The 15,904-nt window shown below is 37.1% G+C and overlaps 1 protein-coding gene across 1 annotated transcript; it reads right to left on the bottom strand.

Moving 5' to 3' along the window:
• Nucleotides 1-9,779: 9,779 nt before the first annotated feature.
• Nucleotides 9,780-10,906, bottom strand: LOC110028026 (probable C-terminal domain small phosphatase). The gene has a single exon (XM_020729726.1). It carries the CDS (start codon nucleotides 10,881-10,883, stop codon nucleotides 10,032-10,034), a length of 852 nt encoding a protein of 283 aa, XP_020585385.1. The 5' UTR covers nucleotides 10,884-10,906; the 3' UTR covers nucleotides 9,780-10,031.
• Nucleotides 10,907-15,904: the final 4,998 nt, after the last annotated feature.

The following is a 15,904-nucleotide window of genomic DNA, read 5'->3' as shown; positions in this document are numbered from 1 at the left end:
ATATATATATATATATATAATCATATATCTTTTTAGCTATTTATTTATTGGGGCACTAACATACATACCTCGTAATTCCTATGTATTTACATATCTAACACCAAAATTTTACTTTTACTTTTATACCATTCATTTCTTTCATAAAACATAAAAATATCAATATTTAAAATTTTGTTAAAAAATGAAATAAGCCTTTGCATACGTATGGTGGTATGTATGTAAGAAATTGAAGTGTATTTGTTAGAAATGTAAATACATATGAATTGGGTGATATGTATGTAAATGTTCTTTTTTTCTTTCAATGGGAGCACCTATTTATTTTATCCTTTTAATTATAACTATAATTATTTACTCACTTCAAATGTGGCCAATTTTGCCCCTAAATTCGAGTATTGCATTTTTTATGTAAGCATATATATATAAGTAAAGTAATTAGCTTATCAAGCCACTACTTGAATTAAAAATTATTTATATTGAGTTTAAATGACCTTGGAAGGTCCATTTAAAATTGTAATTAAAACTTTTTAACACTTTCTTAAGTGTGTGAGAAGTCACGTGAACTATAACTAATATTTGTGATATGTCGTCAACAAATTTTCATCCGCCGACACATGTCTCGATGCATGACACAAATCTCGGAGGCATAACACGGATCTCAAGATAATCTTTTAGCAAGAAACATTCAAACTTCAAGTAAGAGCCATCCAGAGCTCCAATTTCAACAAACTTATAGTCAAACCAACCGGTTTCATGACACATACTCGATGATATTAAATTTGATCTAATCAAAGTCAAATCAAGCTCAAATCCGGCCATTAAACTAATTTTAAAAGCTTTTCGAGCATATTTGGGAAGTCAAATGAATGTCAGATCTGATGAACTTATGATCAAAACAAGAATCTTGATAAGACGAATCCAACAATCCCAAGATTGCTAAACTAATTTTAGAAGCTTTTCAAGCATATTTGGGAGGTCAAATGAAGGCCAGATCTGATGAGTTTATGATCAAAACAAAAATCTTTAAAAGACAAATCTAGCAATCCTAACATTGCTAAAATCTGACTTTGTTAAGGCACTCGAATTGTATCAAATGCCATCTAATTAAAGGAGCTCGTCAGACTGTCCGATCAAACTGGTTCACATTTCTATATTAATTACACCAATAACACAATAAATAGAGCCCCAACTCACTCATGAGGAGGAGAAGAGTGTGAGATCATAGGAAGAGCTTGAAGCTTTGAAAATGAACTGAAGTCCAGCACCATCACCTTGAACGCAATCAACAACCATTGACCTCCATCGACCACGACGACCGTCGTTGACTTTAGTCAGTCGCCTTCGACCCCAGAGATCGCTGTCGACCACTGCTAACCTTTGTCAACCACCGCCGACCACTGTCGATCATTGTTGACCACTGTCAACTACCACCTGACACCACCAATCGCTATCATCTGGCATCCATTCCTAACAACAAATTCATCAGCATGTTGACGTTATAACTTGACAAATCTTGTAACTTTTTCCCACTTGTGGGACAAGTGGTCCCAACTGTAATCATCTTCTTATAATGAAACTCTTTAGTTGGGTCAGGCTCCGTGGTTTTTCCCTTCCCAGGTTTTTCATATAAAAATTTTTGGTGTCATTATTAGTTGCTTTCTCTTTTTTGAGTGTGTGATGAATCTTCGTACCACATTAAGACAATAATTTTTTACTCTACTGCCACGATTTTCTAGCATACATCAAGTTGTATTCTGTGTTCGTACCATGCATTTAGCTGAGCTGATTCCATGGGTCTGTGTTATGCAAAAACAATGAGAAAACAAATAAATTTAAACAAAAAAAATCAAACATAAAAGATTTATGTGGTTTGATTCACCTTGCATCCACGAGAAAGGAGATTTCATTAGCACCAGAAGGGAGAAAGAAAATAACTAATGGTTACAACTCAAACTTCTCACCATAACTCATACACGAGTGCTAAGTTCCATTTATATAGGAGGGCTAGGGCATACAATTAAATAAATCCAAAAAACCAAATTACCCCTAATTAAAAAAATCATAAAATACAATGATATTTATCTCATCTCTTACTTCTAGATAAGTGAGAGATGATCAAATAATCTCCAAACTCCAAATTAACTGCACCAAGATGTATGTAGGAGAAACGAAATATAAGAATCAAAAAGTCGGAAAAAGTTGAAATCGAACATTCCGTAATAAATCTGAAACAAAACAAAGTTCGTAGGAAATCCGAATAAATCCATAGAGGTAAACTTGTAGAAAATCTGAAAGAAAGAACGAAAACAAAGAAAACACCAGAATGGACTACAAGTTCAAGAAGACCGTAAGCTTGGTGGTAAGGAGGACTCAGAGCTGTGTTGTAGACCACAACCTTAAGTACTAACTACTAGACTGACTTTCTACAGAAGACGGCCCTAATCCGACTCGAGTAGCCAACCATGGACCTTTGTAAAATTTTTCATACATTTCAATCTGGATCTCCATGCAAGTAAAAGTCGTAGGTAAGTAGGTTGTTTTGTAGTGGAGGTGATTTTGTATTTTCCAAATGTATTTATATATATTTTTTATATATGTTTTTTAAAAAATAATTCAATCCACAAGTTGAATATTTTAGTCGAACTAGGACTGCTAGCAACTTTAGATTGCCGGCGGTAGAAACCCCAAAGCTGGGCGAATAGTACCTGTAAAAATTCCCTACTCTACCCTCTCCAGGGTCTCTAAGTTGGGAGATACTATTCTAAGAGACCCGATTCTCTAGAATGCAATTTTATCACCGTCCTTAACCTCACACACTCCACTTAAAGCCTTGCTTGATGGCCCCACATATAGCAAGAGTTCTATACGTGCGCACTCGTGTGTCCTACACGAGTGCGGGATTTAGACAAAGAAGCAAGGGGAAACAAGGGACGAGGGAACAAGGAGGAGAGAGGAGAATACAATCCACCTAACACAATTCCGGAAAGGATGTGGGTTGTTTCTCAATATCAAAGAAAATCAGAATACATGTTAAAGCAGTTAAACCTCTCCCGGCGTGGTGCAGGGATGTGAAGTGATGTAGTATCTGATATAGTGTAAGATGCGGAGTGGGTAAAGTAGTGTAATGTAGGAAGTGGGGTGATGTAGCAAAATAGTGTAGTGAGGTGGTGGAATGAAGTTAAAATAATAATGAGAAGTTGAGATATATATGAGAAAGCCAAAGTCAAAAAAGGCAAAGAAGCAACATGCCCAAATAAGTAAAAAAAAAAGGGGGCGAACCTGGTCGAGAAAAATCGGGCAATAAAACGACATAAAAATGGAATTTTCACACCTGAAATTTGCACAACTAAGAAAGCACACAAGCATATGAATGACAATATCCAGTGTTTCACATTTGGAAAGTATGTAATGGCTAACAACACATATAGTACTGTCCAGGATGGACGTTAAATGAGGGCAGCAAGAACACAATTTAAACCAACATATGTAATGGTTACCAATGCAAATTTTCACATTTGGAAAGTATAAGACCATTCCCAAACAATTCGAAATAAACATATAGGTGCAGGTTTTGTAAAACATAAGCATCAAGACTTCCAACCTTTGCAAATTGACAAACAAAGCTTTCAAATTCTCAAAAAGCAAGGCACCATTTGCTACATATGTAACTGCATAAGAATTACGTGGTATATACGTAAGTGTTGCAATTAAACACATAAGGACAAGTGGTGTGCATGTAAAGATTGAAGTTTTGGTGTTAGATATGTAAATACATAAAAAAAAGGAAAATCCACACACTTACTTTCAAAATTTGGATGTTATATATGTAAATATTTTAAAATCCTAAAATTGCAAATGATAAATGAATCCTTTCATGTTTTTAAAATGCAAGGCACCAAAGTCCTCCAACAATCGAAAACGATAAATAAACCTTTCCCATTTTTTTTTTTTCAAAATCCAACCTAACATTTCAGATTTTCACAAATGAGCCACCCAAAGTTTCAGAATTTCACAAATGAGCCACCCAATGTAAATAATTGGAATCATTCAAGATGCTAGCCATGTGACATGCAAATTCACAAGAATTATATGTCATATGTCCAATTTCCTTTTTGGAGGACCAAAGTATCGAGAGAACACGTAAATTTTTTTTTTATTTTTACCAATAGAATACCAAAACTTGCAGATTTTTACAAATCGAACACCAAAGCTTGCATATTTTTATAAATCGGCCACACATAAACTATAACCAATTAAAGTTTCAAAACACCAAGGTCCCCCCACCATTGCAAATATTAAATAGAATCCTTTCAGATTTTTTAGCTAAAACAACATCGAGACCCAAAAACCCCTAGCAGCAAACAAAATGACAAAACTCTATCTGCTTAAGGTGCTCCCTTCATGGTAGAAGCAAAGCTAGAGCTACCTATACGAATTCCTCCAAACACTCCGCAACAACAGTGGCATTCAGTAAGCAAACAAGCTTATAACCATGGCAAGTATGTGAGGAATATTTAACCTAAATCCTCTCAAGCAATAAAAGGATGAGTTCAGAACCTACAGGATTTTAAGTCTTGCTTTCCTTCATTATACCACAGCAAAGAAGAGGTCTCAAAATTATTAAAAGACAAATGCCGTATATAGATTTGCTTAATTAGACAAGAAATCAATTCATAACCCAAACTAATCAACCCAGATTTCAATGGATAAAAGATAATAGTTCCTCCGAATGCTTGAAGAAAGGAGGAAGAGGGCTACCTTTGCTGCAAACCAAAACAAACAAAAAAAACTTCAAAGAAAAGAAACTAGTGACGAATCCGGCAGAACCTCCCATTTCCCAAATTTTCGGCCAACCCTAAGGAACTCCCCAAATGAGGTTTTTATAGCAAAAGAGGGAGGAGGAAGAATATCATCCCTCATCTGGGCGGTGAGCCGAGCCAATAGAAAAGCGACAAACCTCGCGTGGGGAGAGGACGATAGAGGCGAAGCTTTTAGGCAGAGGAGCAGCTCGCGTGGCACGGCGTAGAAGCTTTGGCCAGAGACCGAAGCATGGGAGCGTACGACGAGGGGACCTCGAGCCAGCGCATCACGTGAGGAGAACCAGGCTCGGCTAGGGCACGCGACCGAGAGAGGAAGAGGCGGACGGTTACACGAATGGGAGAGGGAGGCGTGCGTGAGTTAGGGATTTAGGAATTTGACATTTTAAGGTATTTTAAAAAAAAAATAAGGATTTTTTTTATTTAAAATGTGTGTGTGTGTATATCTATATATTTTTGTGCAATTTATTCATGTGCGGCGCCCTAGAAAAATTGGTGTCTCCTGTAGGTAATTTCGACATTCCGGACGCATCGACGCGGTCTGTTTTGCCGTCAGAGGTCGTTTTGAAGAATTCATCGATTTGCGTGTTTCGTGCACGGTGCCCAAACAAAATGGGTGTCTCCCCTAGGTAATTTCGACATTCCGGACGCACCGACACAGTCCATTTCGTCATCCGTGGTCGTCCGAGCAACCTCGTCAACAATCGGGTCAAAAATGTGTCAAATTTTAATTTTCATAAAATTTCGATCTGCGATCGATCGTCTCGAAAATTTATTCAAGTTGTTGACAAACAACAGCGCAAGCAATGTGAATTGTAGTGATCAAACGTGTCGACTCTCCGAACTGCGAAGTTTGTGCGCGCGAAAGTGCAAATTGTGCAAGAGGCAACCTTAGGGCTTAATGATCCTATAGGAACTCCTTTTGAGTTATCTCATGTTAGTTTCAACCTCCTACGTGCTAGAGGTCAAGAACCACATGCAGAACTTCAAAAGATTATACAAGCAGTTTGGATTTCTAAAATGAGGTGGATTCCATTTCTAAGGGTCTAAGATAGTCGAAGGAAGAATCCTAAGGCTAGACCCTAAACCCTAAGAGGAAGACTAGACCTCACTAAAAATGAGGTTAACAACCACTTCAAACCATCCAAATTGGCCAAAACACCATAATTTCCCTAAAACTCCCAAAATACCCCTCAAGTCCAAAAAAATTCCCAAAAACCTCCCAAATCATTCTAAACCTCCGCTAAATCAATCCTAACTACCCAATGGGCCCAATTTGACCAAATTAACCAATTTTGACCAAATCCCAATTTTGCCCCTAAAGGCCCAAATTCATCCTAATTTCCACTAAATTCATTCCAATCTCACCCAATGTCAAACCTAAATTGAACATCAACTTACCTAATTCCAATATACACCAATTTGGAGCCCAATTGAACCAACCTCCAAACTTTAATTTCAATTTTGAGCCAAGATCCCCAATTTGACCATAACCCAAAACTCCATCAAATTGAACACCATAACCAATCAAATTTGCTCAATTTTGAATCCAAGACTCTTCATAGCATTCCCCTAGAATAATTTGAACCTTCAATTGGTCTAGATCCAAACCCTAACTTAACCTAAATCCAAGCCCAAATTAATTACCCCAAACTAGACCCCTAAGCCAAAATTCCATCAAATTGAACATTGTAATCAATTAAATTTCACCAAATTCATTTCCTAAATTCTTCATGACATCCCACCTAGACCAATTGGACCCTTCAATTCATTTTTAAACCAAGCACAAGTTAAGCACAAACACAATTTTTATCCCAAACCCAAAATTTGAGGTTAAAATCCAAATTATTCCAAACCTTTGAAGTTAACCAAGTTTAATTATCTCTTACCCCCTGATTAGCCTCCTAAGATGCTAATCAAATCAACAAAGGACCCAATTTTGAACCATGGACTAAGGGTCCCTTGAATTATGCAAACCCATCTCTTAATTTGGCTAAGCTCTCTACCCCATGCCATCAGCCATCAAACCTCAAAGCTAATCACCTTTAAACCTTCCCTGGCCTTCCCTGAACAAGCCAACCACCTCCCTTGGCCTAGCCATCCAACCTAGTCATCGATAAACCCAAAACCGAGAAGGTCATGCTTGGCTCAAATCCAAATTTCTACCCCATATAATGTGGCTCACCTCCATTGGTGAATTGCGCCGCTCAGCCCTCCATCTAAGCATCCTTCTCCATCTCCTGGCTTGGCCAATTAAGCCCTAATTCCTCTTCAATTTAAATTAACCCTCTCTCGACCATAGAGAGAGTGTTGTAAATTCCTCAGGGAGACCCCTCTAAATTGCTCTCAAAGCTTCCTCCAGCCTTCTTAAGTTCAACCCCACGACTTTCAACCACTCAATTCCACTGTCCAAGCTTAATTTAATCACCCAAATCTAGAAATTTTTCCGTCACCCCACCAAACTCCATTAAGCCTCAAATTAATCTTTCCAAAAGCTTCCCTAGACCAAACGAGGAAGTTCCCCATCAAAAGATTACATAAATTAGAAGTACAATTTGAAGCTTTTGAAGCTGTTGGTTCAAATCATCCAGTATTCCCACTATTCCTAAGGGTCTAAAAAAAACCATTTCATTTGTTAAAAAAAAATCATTTCATTTGTTAAAAATAAATTTCTCAACACTGGTAGTAATATTCTTACCATCTCATTGCAAAATACAACCAAGCCAAAGTACATTGGTGGCTCGGGTCACCTCAACATTAATACTTTAAATGTAATGTGTAAAGCTAAGACTGTGTGGAGGATTTATAATTCTCATAATAACCTTCCAAACTATTTTTTTTTTCAAGTGTAGCTCTTCTTCTCAATCTTTAAAAGGAAATCGAACATTTTTTTGGAAGAAAATTAAACATGTCTTAATGAGAATAAAGCATTGTCTCAATTTTCAAGTTAGTTACTATAGCAAAAAATATTTTAATTTTGACCCATGGTTAGAGGGTATATCCCTCTATGAAAAATATAGAGGGCATGTTTTTGCTTGGTTTGGGTGTCCTACAAAAACAACTATTGCTGCTTTTCTTAATAATGGTTCTTGGACATTTCCTCTTAAAAGCACAATTTTTTAGAATGCATTAATCATAGTCTAAAAATATCTTAATCTAGCTCTAGGCTCATTTATTGACGAAAAGATAATAACTATTGTACTCATAAAGTTGCTTATTACTACTTCTACAAGGATATATCACTCATTTTTTGGCATAAATGACTAGCTTAAAGGTTATTGATTTAAATTCTCTACTTTTTTTTTTTGGAAAGTCATTATAGAAGGCCTAACTATTATGTATAATCTAGTTAAAAGAGGAATTTCTCTACTTAAACATTTTCTGCAAGGGCAACAGTAAAAACATATGCTCATCTCTTTTTTGAGTGCCCTTTCTCTTTTATCTATTTCAAAATGCTAATCCTCTGAGGCATTCTTTCAAATAGGTTGCTGACTTCAATAATTTATTGTACAAGCTAAATCTATAAGCTGTGAAATCTTTAGAAGGTTTTCATTCTTTGTTATTCAATTCATGGCTTATTAACGAAAGAAATGCGCTTATTTTTAATAATGAGTTTCCTAATGCTAATATTGCTTTGAGAGTCATATTAAATGTTGTTAAATTCAAAAGTAGGAAGTGAATAATCAAATTAAAGAAGGAATTTCTCTACTTAAACATTTTCTGCAAGGGCAACAGTAAAAACATATGCTCATTTCTTTTTTGAGTGCCCTTTCTCTTTTATCTATTTCAAAATGCTAATCCTCTGAGGCATTCTTTCAAATAGGTTGCTGACTTCAATAATTTATTGTACAAGCTAAATCTATAAGCTGTGAAATCTTTAGAAGGTTTTCATTCTTTGTTATTCAATTCATGGCTTATTAACGAAAGAAATGCGCTTATTTTTAATAATGAGTTTCCTAATGCTAATATTGCTTTGAGAGTCATATTAAATGTTGTTAAATTCAAAAGTAGGAAGTGAATAATCAAATTAAAGAAGGAATTTCTCTACTTAAACATTTTCTGCAAGGGCAACAGTAAAAACATATGCTCATTTCTTTTTTGAGTGCCCTTTCTCTTTTATCTATTTCAAAATGCTAATCCTCTGAGGCATTCTTTCTTTAGAATGCGATCAACTGCCTATGGGTGATTTACCTTCTTTTATGATTTACCTTCTTTTAATCAACGAGATTATTGACTACTTATCAGTTTTAATGTCTATAGTATTTCTTTGGATTTTGAAGGGAAATGAGCTTTTGTCATACTACTTTTCATCATGCAACCTTTATTTTTTTAACATGAAGGAGATTTCTCTAATTTGTTGAAACCTTATATGCCTCGAAGGCTTTTGCTTTTTTGAATTGATACTACTTGGCCTTAAGCATGTTTATATATTGTTGTAATCATAAAATAGTTGACTTTGGCCGAGATCTCTTCGGGAGAAATAGGAGCATTTTATGCTTTTGTTTGTTTTTTGAGACGACATTAGATTTAGTTTGTTTTCCTTTATTTTAGATGCTCTATTTTTGTAATAGAGACATGTATTTCTTATATATTTTTTTGTTATACATATTCGTAATGCATGAATTATATGCCTTAAACCCAATGAATCATATGCCCATAAAGTGGCTACTTGCATCCAAATTTATTTACCATACCCACCCATTGCGCTAATGAAAGAATTATATGCCATAAAGAAGCAAAGTATCTTATAGCCACACAAATTTTTAATGGTATGAACCCATAAAAATTTATAGATGAACAACTCGAACAACATACATTTTACAAAAAAGTGTGATTTGGCATAACTTCACCTTGTTTCAATGAATCTATCTTATAGCCACACAAATTTTTAATGGTATGAACCCATCAAAATTTATAGATGAAAAATTAGAACAACACACATTTTACAAAATATTGTGATTTGGCATAACTTCCTTGTTTCAATGAATCAGATTCAGCCTTTAAAAGGAACTAGTTTCCTTCAAATTAATTTAACATTGCCCAAATTCCTCGCCGTAGAACAACTACATGGAAGAATCAACGAATAAGAACAGAAAAATAACTTTCGGAGTGTCAAAGCTCTCCTTCTTCGGTTGAAAAAGAAGCTATGCAACCTTCTACTAACTCGTTCACAAACTCTAAGAAATAATCATTAAAAAAAACCCCCAAATCACTGATTTATGACTCACTTTTCCACCATCCCGAGAGATACAGAGCCACAGCTTCTCTCGTGTCCTCAAAATTAGCTGCGAAATTCAAAAACTTCATCACCTCCCTGAGTTCCCGGTCATCGAGATCGTTGATGAAGGGGGAAACTGGAATAGCGTTCTCCTTCTGAAGTGAAAAGCTTGCAGGATTGTCATCAACTATCACAACTTTGCCCATATCTCTGCCAAGACCAGAGAGATCCTTCACTAGCTTGCCCACCTCCATCTCCCGGCACGAGTCCCTATAAAGCCGGTGGGATATCAACTTATTGTTGGGATCGAGCCGTTCCAGGACGAGGGACGCGTATTCTCTAAGTCCGGCGGTGAAGATGACAACTTCGTATACCTCTGATGCGACGCGGAGGAGCTCGTCCGTGCCTGGTCTCTTTAAGACGTAAAAAGTAATCTCTTTACCATCAATCACCGGATGAATGGTGAAGTCATAGCGCTCAGGCGGGATCCCAGTGCAAGAGTGGATTAGTGTTTCATCAAGATCAAAGAAAACTGTTTTCCTCCTGGGAAATGTGGGAGGAGGAAGAAAGGGTGCAGAAAGCAGAGAACTGATGTCCTTTGTGTCAATGTGGGCTGGAACGAGGCGGTGAAAGCCTTGTTTTCGCTTATTAGGTGTGTGGAAAACGGTGAAACAGGCAAAGATCTTGAAGAGATGCCGGCGGCAGGAAGAAAGGGATCGATTGAATGAGGTGGCAGCTGAGGAAAAGGATTTCAGAGGGGAAGGGGATGACTTTTTAGGCCACCGGCGGGCTGTTTTGGGGCTTTTTTTTGAGGATTTTGTGAGAGCCTTTCTGGTGATCCTCGAAACCATTTTCTAATTGTGTTGGACCTTCTGTGAATCTTACTTCTGAGTGCTTTGATGTGGCACGAGTTTATATGTACTACCAACAGGACAGAGGTTGATGGCGACAACGGGTCTGCGCGTTTAATATTGCGGTCCAGTAAAACGGATGGATTTGATCGGTTGATGATAGTTTTTGGACGGTGATAGGAGGCTCGGGAAATTTAAATGTTGCTGTGGAGCAACGGTCGAGAAAGCTTTTGTCGTGATTGGGGGAAGCGTTGTTTATATGCTTTCGTTGCTGTCAATGCGCGTTTGATAATTGGAGGGATAAATGGGTCATGATCAAGGATTAATGTGTCATTACTAATTGTAAGCGATTTTATTTATTTTTAAAATAATGGACATTTACTTGCAGAGCATCTACTTCTTATTAAGTTTTACATTAAACTCTAAAATTTTAATTCTACAAAGATACCGCGAAGTTATTTCCTGTTAATCATCTCTATAATTCCCAATTAAAACTCCCCAACAGAATCGCTCGTGAACATGACAACAAGATCACCTCATATAAACACCTCCAAAAGTCCCATCTCTTAGTTCGGCACATAAAAAACACTTCCAAAAGACTCATCATTCTCCTCCTTCTGCACTGGTCCTGCCTAAAACAATACCCAAATCCGCCCACCCTCATTTGCCAGCTTTAGAGGAAAGGTAGCGATCGGAATGCGACATACGAAGATCTCTGAAAACTCCCATCTTTTTGCGCTCCTGTGCATACAAAGACCTTCGAAACTTTCATCTTCGTGAGCTCCTGTGGCGACGTCTTACCCACCTTCGCAAGCTTCAACCCCTACATCCCGATCATGTTCATGAACATTATTGCGGCACGTTGGGATGATTTGAGAGATATAATTGTAATATTAAACTTTTATGTGTTATATACAAAACTTTATAAAAATTTTGTGATATGTATGTAGATTTCCCTTGAAAATTTTATGAGAAACGAAACGATAAAAAAAATCATATTAAAATTGATGGAAGTGATGAAGGCCTCATTTGAGCAAGCTTGTTCTCTCCCTTGCAGTTTGGCGAGAAACCAAGAAAATGGAGAAGTACTGTTTGGGCAATTATCGTTGACGAACGTTTCGTCCACCGCAACACAGATTATCTGACATTCCATAACGTGAAATTGTGCCAGTTTTTCAACCTATGTTCAACATTTGGTAGCAAAAATGTCACTATGATTGCTCTGACTCCGTTGTCCTCCTCCATCAATTTCCCCTCTCAATGGAAGTCCCCATAAGACTGTCAGGTCTTAGTGTTAGCCCTGGGTGGCATGGTCTTGGTCAGGATTTCACACATTCACACTTGAATCTATTACAAACACACACATCACAAACCCTAAAATTACCTACATTTAACCCATTTCCCAAGTCTTTTGAAAACTAATGTGGGTGGCCCCCAAGCTCTTAATCGTTAGCTAGGATAGCTAGGACCAACACATGGATGATCTAAAATGGGTTTTCCCATTGGTCTCATGGAATCCAAGGGGTAACATCATGGTTGGTATGTCCAATGACCTCCAATTCCACCTAAATACCCTACCTTGGCCTCCAACCCCCAAAGCTTCACAAAATTCCCAAAATTGTCCTGAAACCCTAAAATCCTCAAAATTGCCTAAATTCTAAAATTTCAACCAAAAATCAAGTTGAATCACTCCAAGTCATCCAAATTGACCAAATTTTACATAAGATTCCTAAAATTACCAAAATTGCCCTTAAAGCCCAAAATCCTTAATTTGCACCCAATTGATCAAATTAACCCCAATTTTCACCCAATATACTCACAACCTACCCAGCTTTAAATTCAACCCCAATTTCAACCAAAAGAAAACCCATCTTCATGCATATTTTCAAAAGCCCATTTACATGAACATTTTTAAGGACCCAGCACATTAATTTGAAAAGGCCCAAATTGAGCTCACATGATTGTTGACCTGACTTTTGGTTGAGGTATATTATTTTTTCTTTGGTAGCCTAGGGTCTAGCCATAGGACTTTCTTGTTGACTATTCCTAGAGAACTAGAAAAGAACCCTCACAATTAGAAATTCTAAACTCTTCTCTGCTCAACTTGAAGTTTCACATATTGGTCATAACCTCTAGCACTTAGTAGGTGGGGTCCATATGAGGGAGCTCAAGGAGAGTCCCCCATAGTATGGTCAAGCCTTAGAACTAACCTTGGGTGGTCTGGTCTTAATTAGGCTAGCTTATACACACTGCACTTTCTCACACACCCCAAACCTTAGGACCCCTTAATTTAGTCTCCTGACTCCTTTAGGAAATCTCATATGGATGGACCCAAACCCCTATCCCATGGCTAAGAGGGTTAGGATCAACATATTGAACATCCTAAACGAGTCCTCATATGGCTCCTATGGATTTGACATGGCTTCATGGCTTACTAGCCCATCCTAGCCCAAGATTATTAATCACCAAAATACCCCAACAACCTTAGCTTTTACCAAAATTCCCAAAATTGCCCAAAACACCCAATTTTGTCCAAAATTCATTTCAAATCATTCCCCACTATCCAAATTCACCAAAATTCCAAATCCCCAAAATACCTCCAAAATTGCCAAAATTACCAAAATACCACTTATGACCCAAAATTTCCAAAAATTCCAAAATCATCCCAATATTCCCAATTTCAACTTTGAACCATCACATTGACCCAATTTGACCAAATTGATTTATTTTGATCAAAAGCCCTGCATTGCTCTTAAAGGCCCAATTTCCCCAAATTAGCCTCAATCTTGGCCCAATTAACCCCAATCTTGCCCAATTTCAAATCCAAACCAAAATTCAACATTCTTAATACCAATTGAAACCAAATACAAACCCAATTTGACCCAATTGCAAGCTCAATTCTAACACAAATAAAAAAGACCTAATTTTGACCAAGTGATCAAATCTCCTCAAATTGAACCCCATGCCCTATCCAATTGCCTTAAATTTGGAATCAAAACTCTTTATAACTATTCTCCACATCAAATTGGGCCCTCAATTCTCTTTAGCAAGCCTTAATCACACTCAATTTCAACTTGGACCAAACTCCCCAAGTTTGCCTCAATTTAGCCATATATCCAAAATCCCCAAATTAACTTTTCAATTCAAAATCACTTGAAACCCTTTCAAAACTCTTTACGACAGCTCCCTACACCAAATTAAACATTTCATTGACCCAAATTTTAGCCTAAATTCACCCCAATTTCAAAAGCCCAAGCCCACCACACTTAATTCCAAAAGCCAAATCTAAAGCCCACATGGCATGAAATTTCTTTCCATCATTCATTTAATCAAAATCATTCCCTAAGTTTTAAATTCATGATCAAATAATTCCATATTAAGCCTCATGAAAAACTCCTCAAAAATACCCCATAAAATCCAAAAATCCTTTTTCATGCAAATGACCAAGCCAAGGACAAGCCATGAAGCCATCCCCAAGCCATAGGTGAGCCATATGAGCCTTTGTCACCTCACCAAGCTATTAATGGAAAAAGGAGGAGCCACTTTCAAGCCTCCTTAAAAAAGTTTTTAACGTTTTTAACCCTTTTAGTTTCACACTCTAACAAATGCTTAGCCAAATCCTTTCGATAGGGACCTCTCCTCACTAATTAAGCTGAGCCAAGTGATCTCCTCTTCAGCCCAAACCAGCCTTGGTGGATGAGCCCAACCCAAATTCATGCTTTGACTCAAATTGACCCAAAAATAGGTTCACCTTCATTTCTTTTTAATCCAAAACCTTTACACATGGCCAACCCTTATTGACTTCACCAAAACCATGCTCTGAGCCCCCCTGGCCAAATGGTGACCTGACCTTGGCTGGTCAGCCACCCTAGCTACCGAAAAACACCATGGCCAAGGGGAAGTGTCGGCACTAAAAAGTAAGGGAGGTTGGGGTTTATCGGTTGTTGAGATGGATATCCCAACACCCGTTTTAATTTAATTTAATATATAATTTGGAAAAACAGTATTTTAGATTTTTAAAAATACAAGACCAAACTGATCTCACATCCTCAGTAGTTTAAATAAACAAGCAAAATACCAAAAATAATTTATTCATCATGAAGGATACACACGCCACTTACTGGTAAGACTCGATTAAATAAACTAAAGATTGTATGACATCCGTTAAATCTGCAAAACCATTTTATTATAAGCCGACAAATTCCCCTATTTAATATGAAAAATTAAATAGGTTTATATTAAGCTGGGTTCGAAAAATCTTCCTATAAGGGCAAACCCCTATAGTTAATTACATCCTAGATAACCAAGAGCACCTAGGAAAACTCTCGATAAAAATCAGGGAATTTATCTGCAAAGAGTTCAAAGGAATAAGAACATTTTATCGAGTTCAAAGTGATCAGACAAAGAGGTGTGAAAGAGGAATGGCTCAAATTTAGAAAATTTTATTTTGGAATCCAAAGGAGGAAGAACTAAAGGATGTCATAGATCTTGAGGAGAACCTCAGAGACTTCCCAAAACCATCATACTATTTGGCTTCAGTTTTAGAGAGAAATTAGAATCATTGAATATTTTATCCTACCAATTTTATTAATTTAGGGATTAAATTTGTGTAAAACAATTACACAAATGACCTGAAAGATGTGAGGATTTAGGTCGTGACAAATGACAACCTCGGAATCTTAAGATGGGTTAGGGCTGTCGACACTATTTTTGGTGTGGGGTTTGCCCGTAAGAAGCTGTCGGTCATCGAAATTGAAATCCCGTTGCCCGCTTCAGAAGGACGTTTTAAAAAGTTGGGTTTTGAAAAAGATGAAGTCAAAGTGACCCCATAATTTTCATAGTTTAGATGAAAGAGCGCATTACCTCAAATCCTGTATCTATCCCGAAGGATGAACATAAGAGTTGAGGGTGAGGCTTGATTAAATAAACTAAAGAAAGTTATGACATCCGTTTGGTCTGCGAAACCAATGTATTGGCCGACAAGTTCCCCTATTTAATATAAGGAATTAAATAGGGTTTAT

Source organism: Phalaenopsis equestris, unplaced genomic scaffold, assembly GCF_001263595.1.
Source record: "Phalaenopsis equestris unplaced genomic scaffold, ASM126359v1 Scaffold000482, whole genome shotgun sequence".
Taxonomy (NCBI): domain Eukaryota; kingdom Viridiplantae; phylum Streptophyta; class Magnoliopsida; order Asparagales; family Orchidaceae; genus Phalaenopsis; species Phalaenopsis equestris.
The sequence above is the reverse complement of the archived record's forward strand: the minus strand, read 5'-3'. Positions and strand labels throughout refer to the sequence as shown.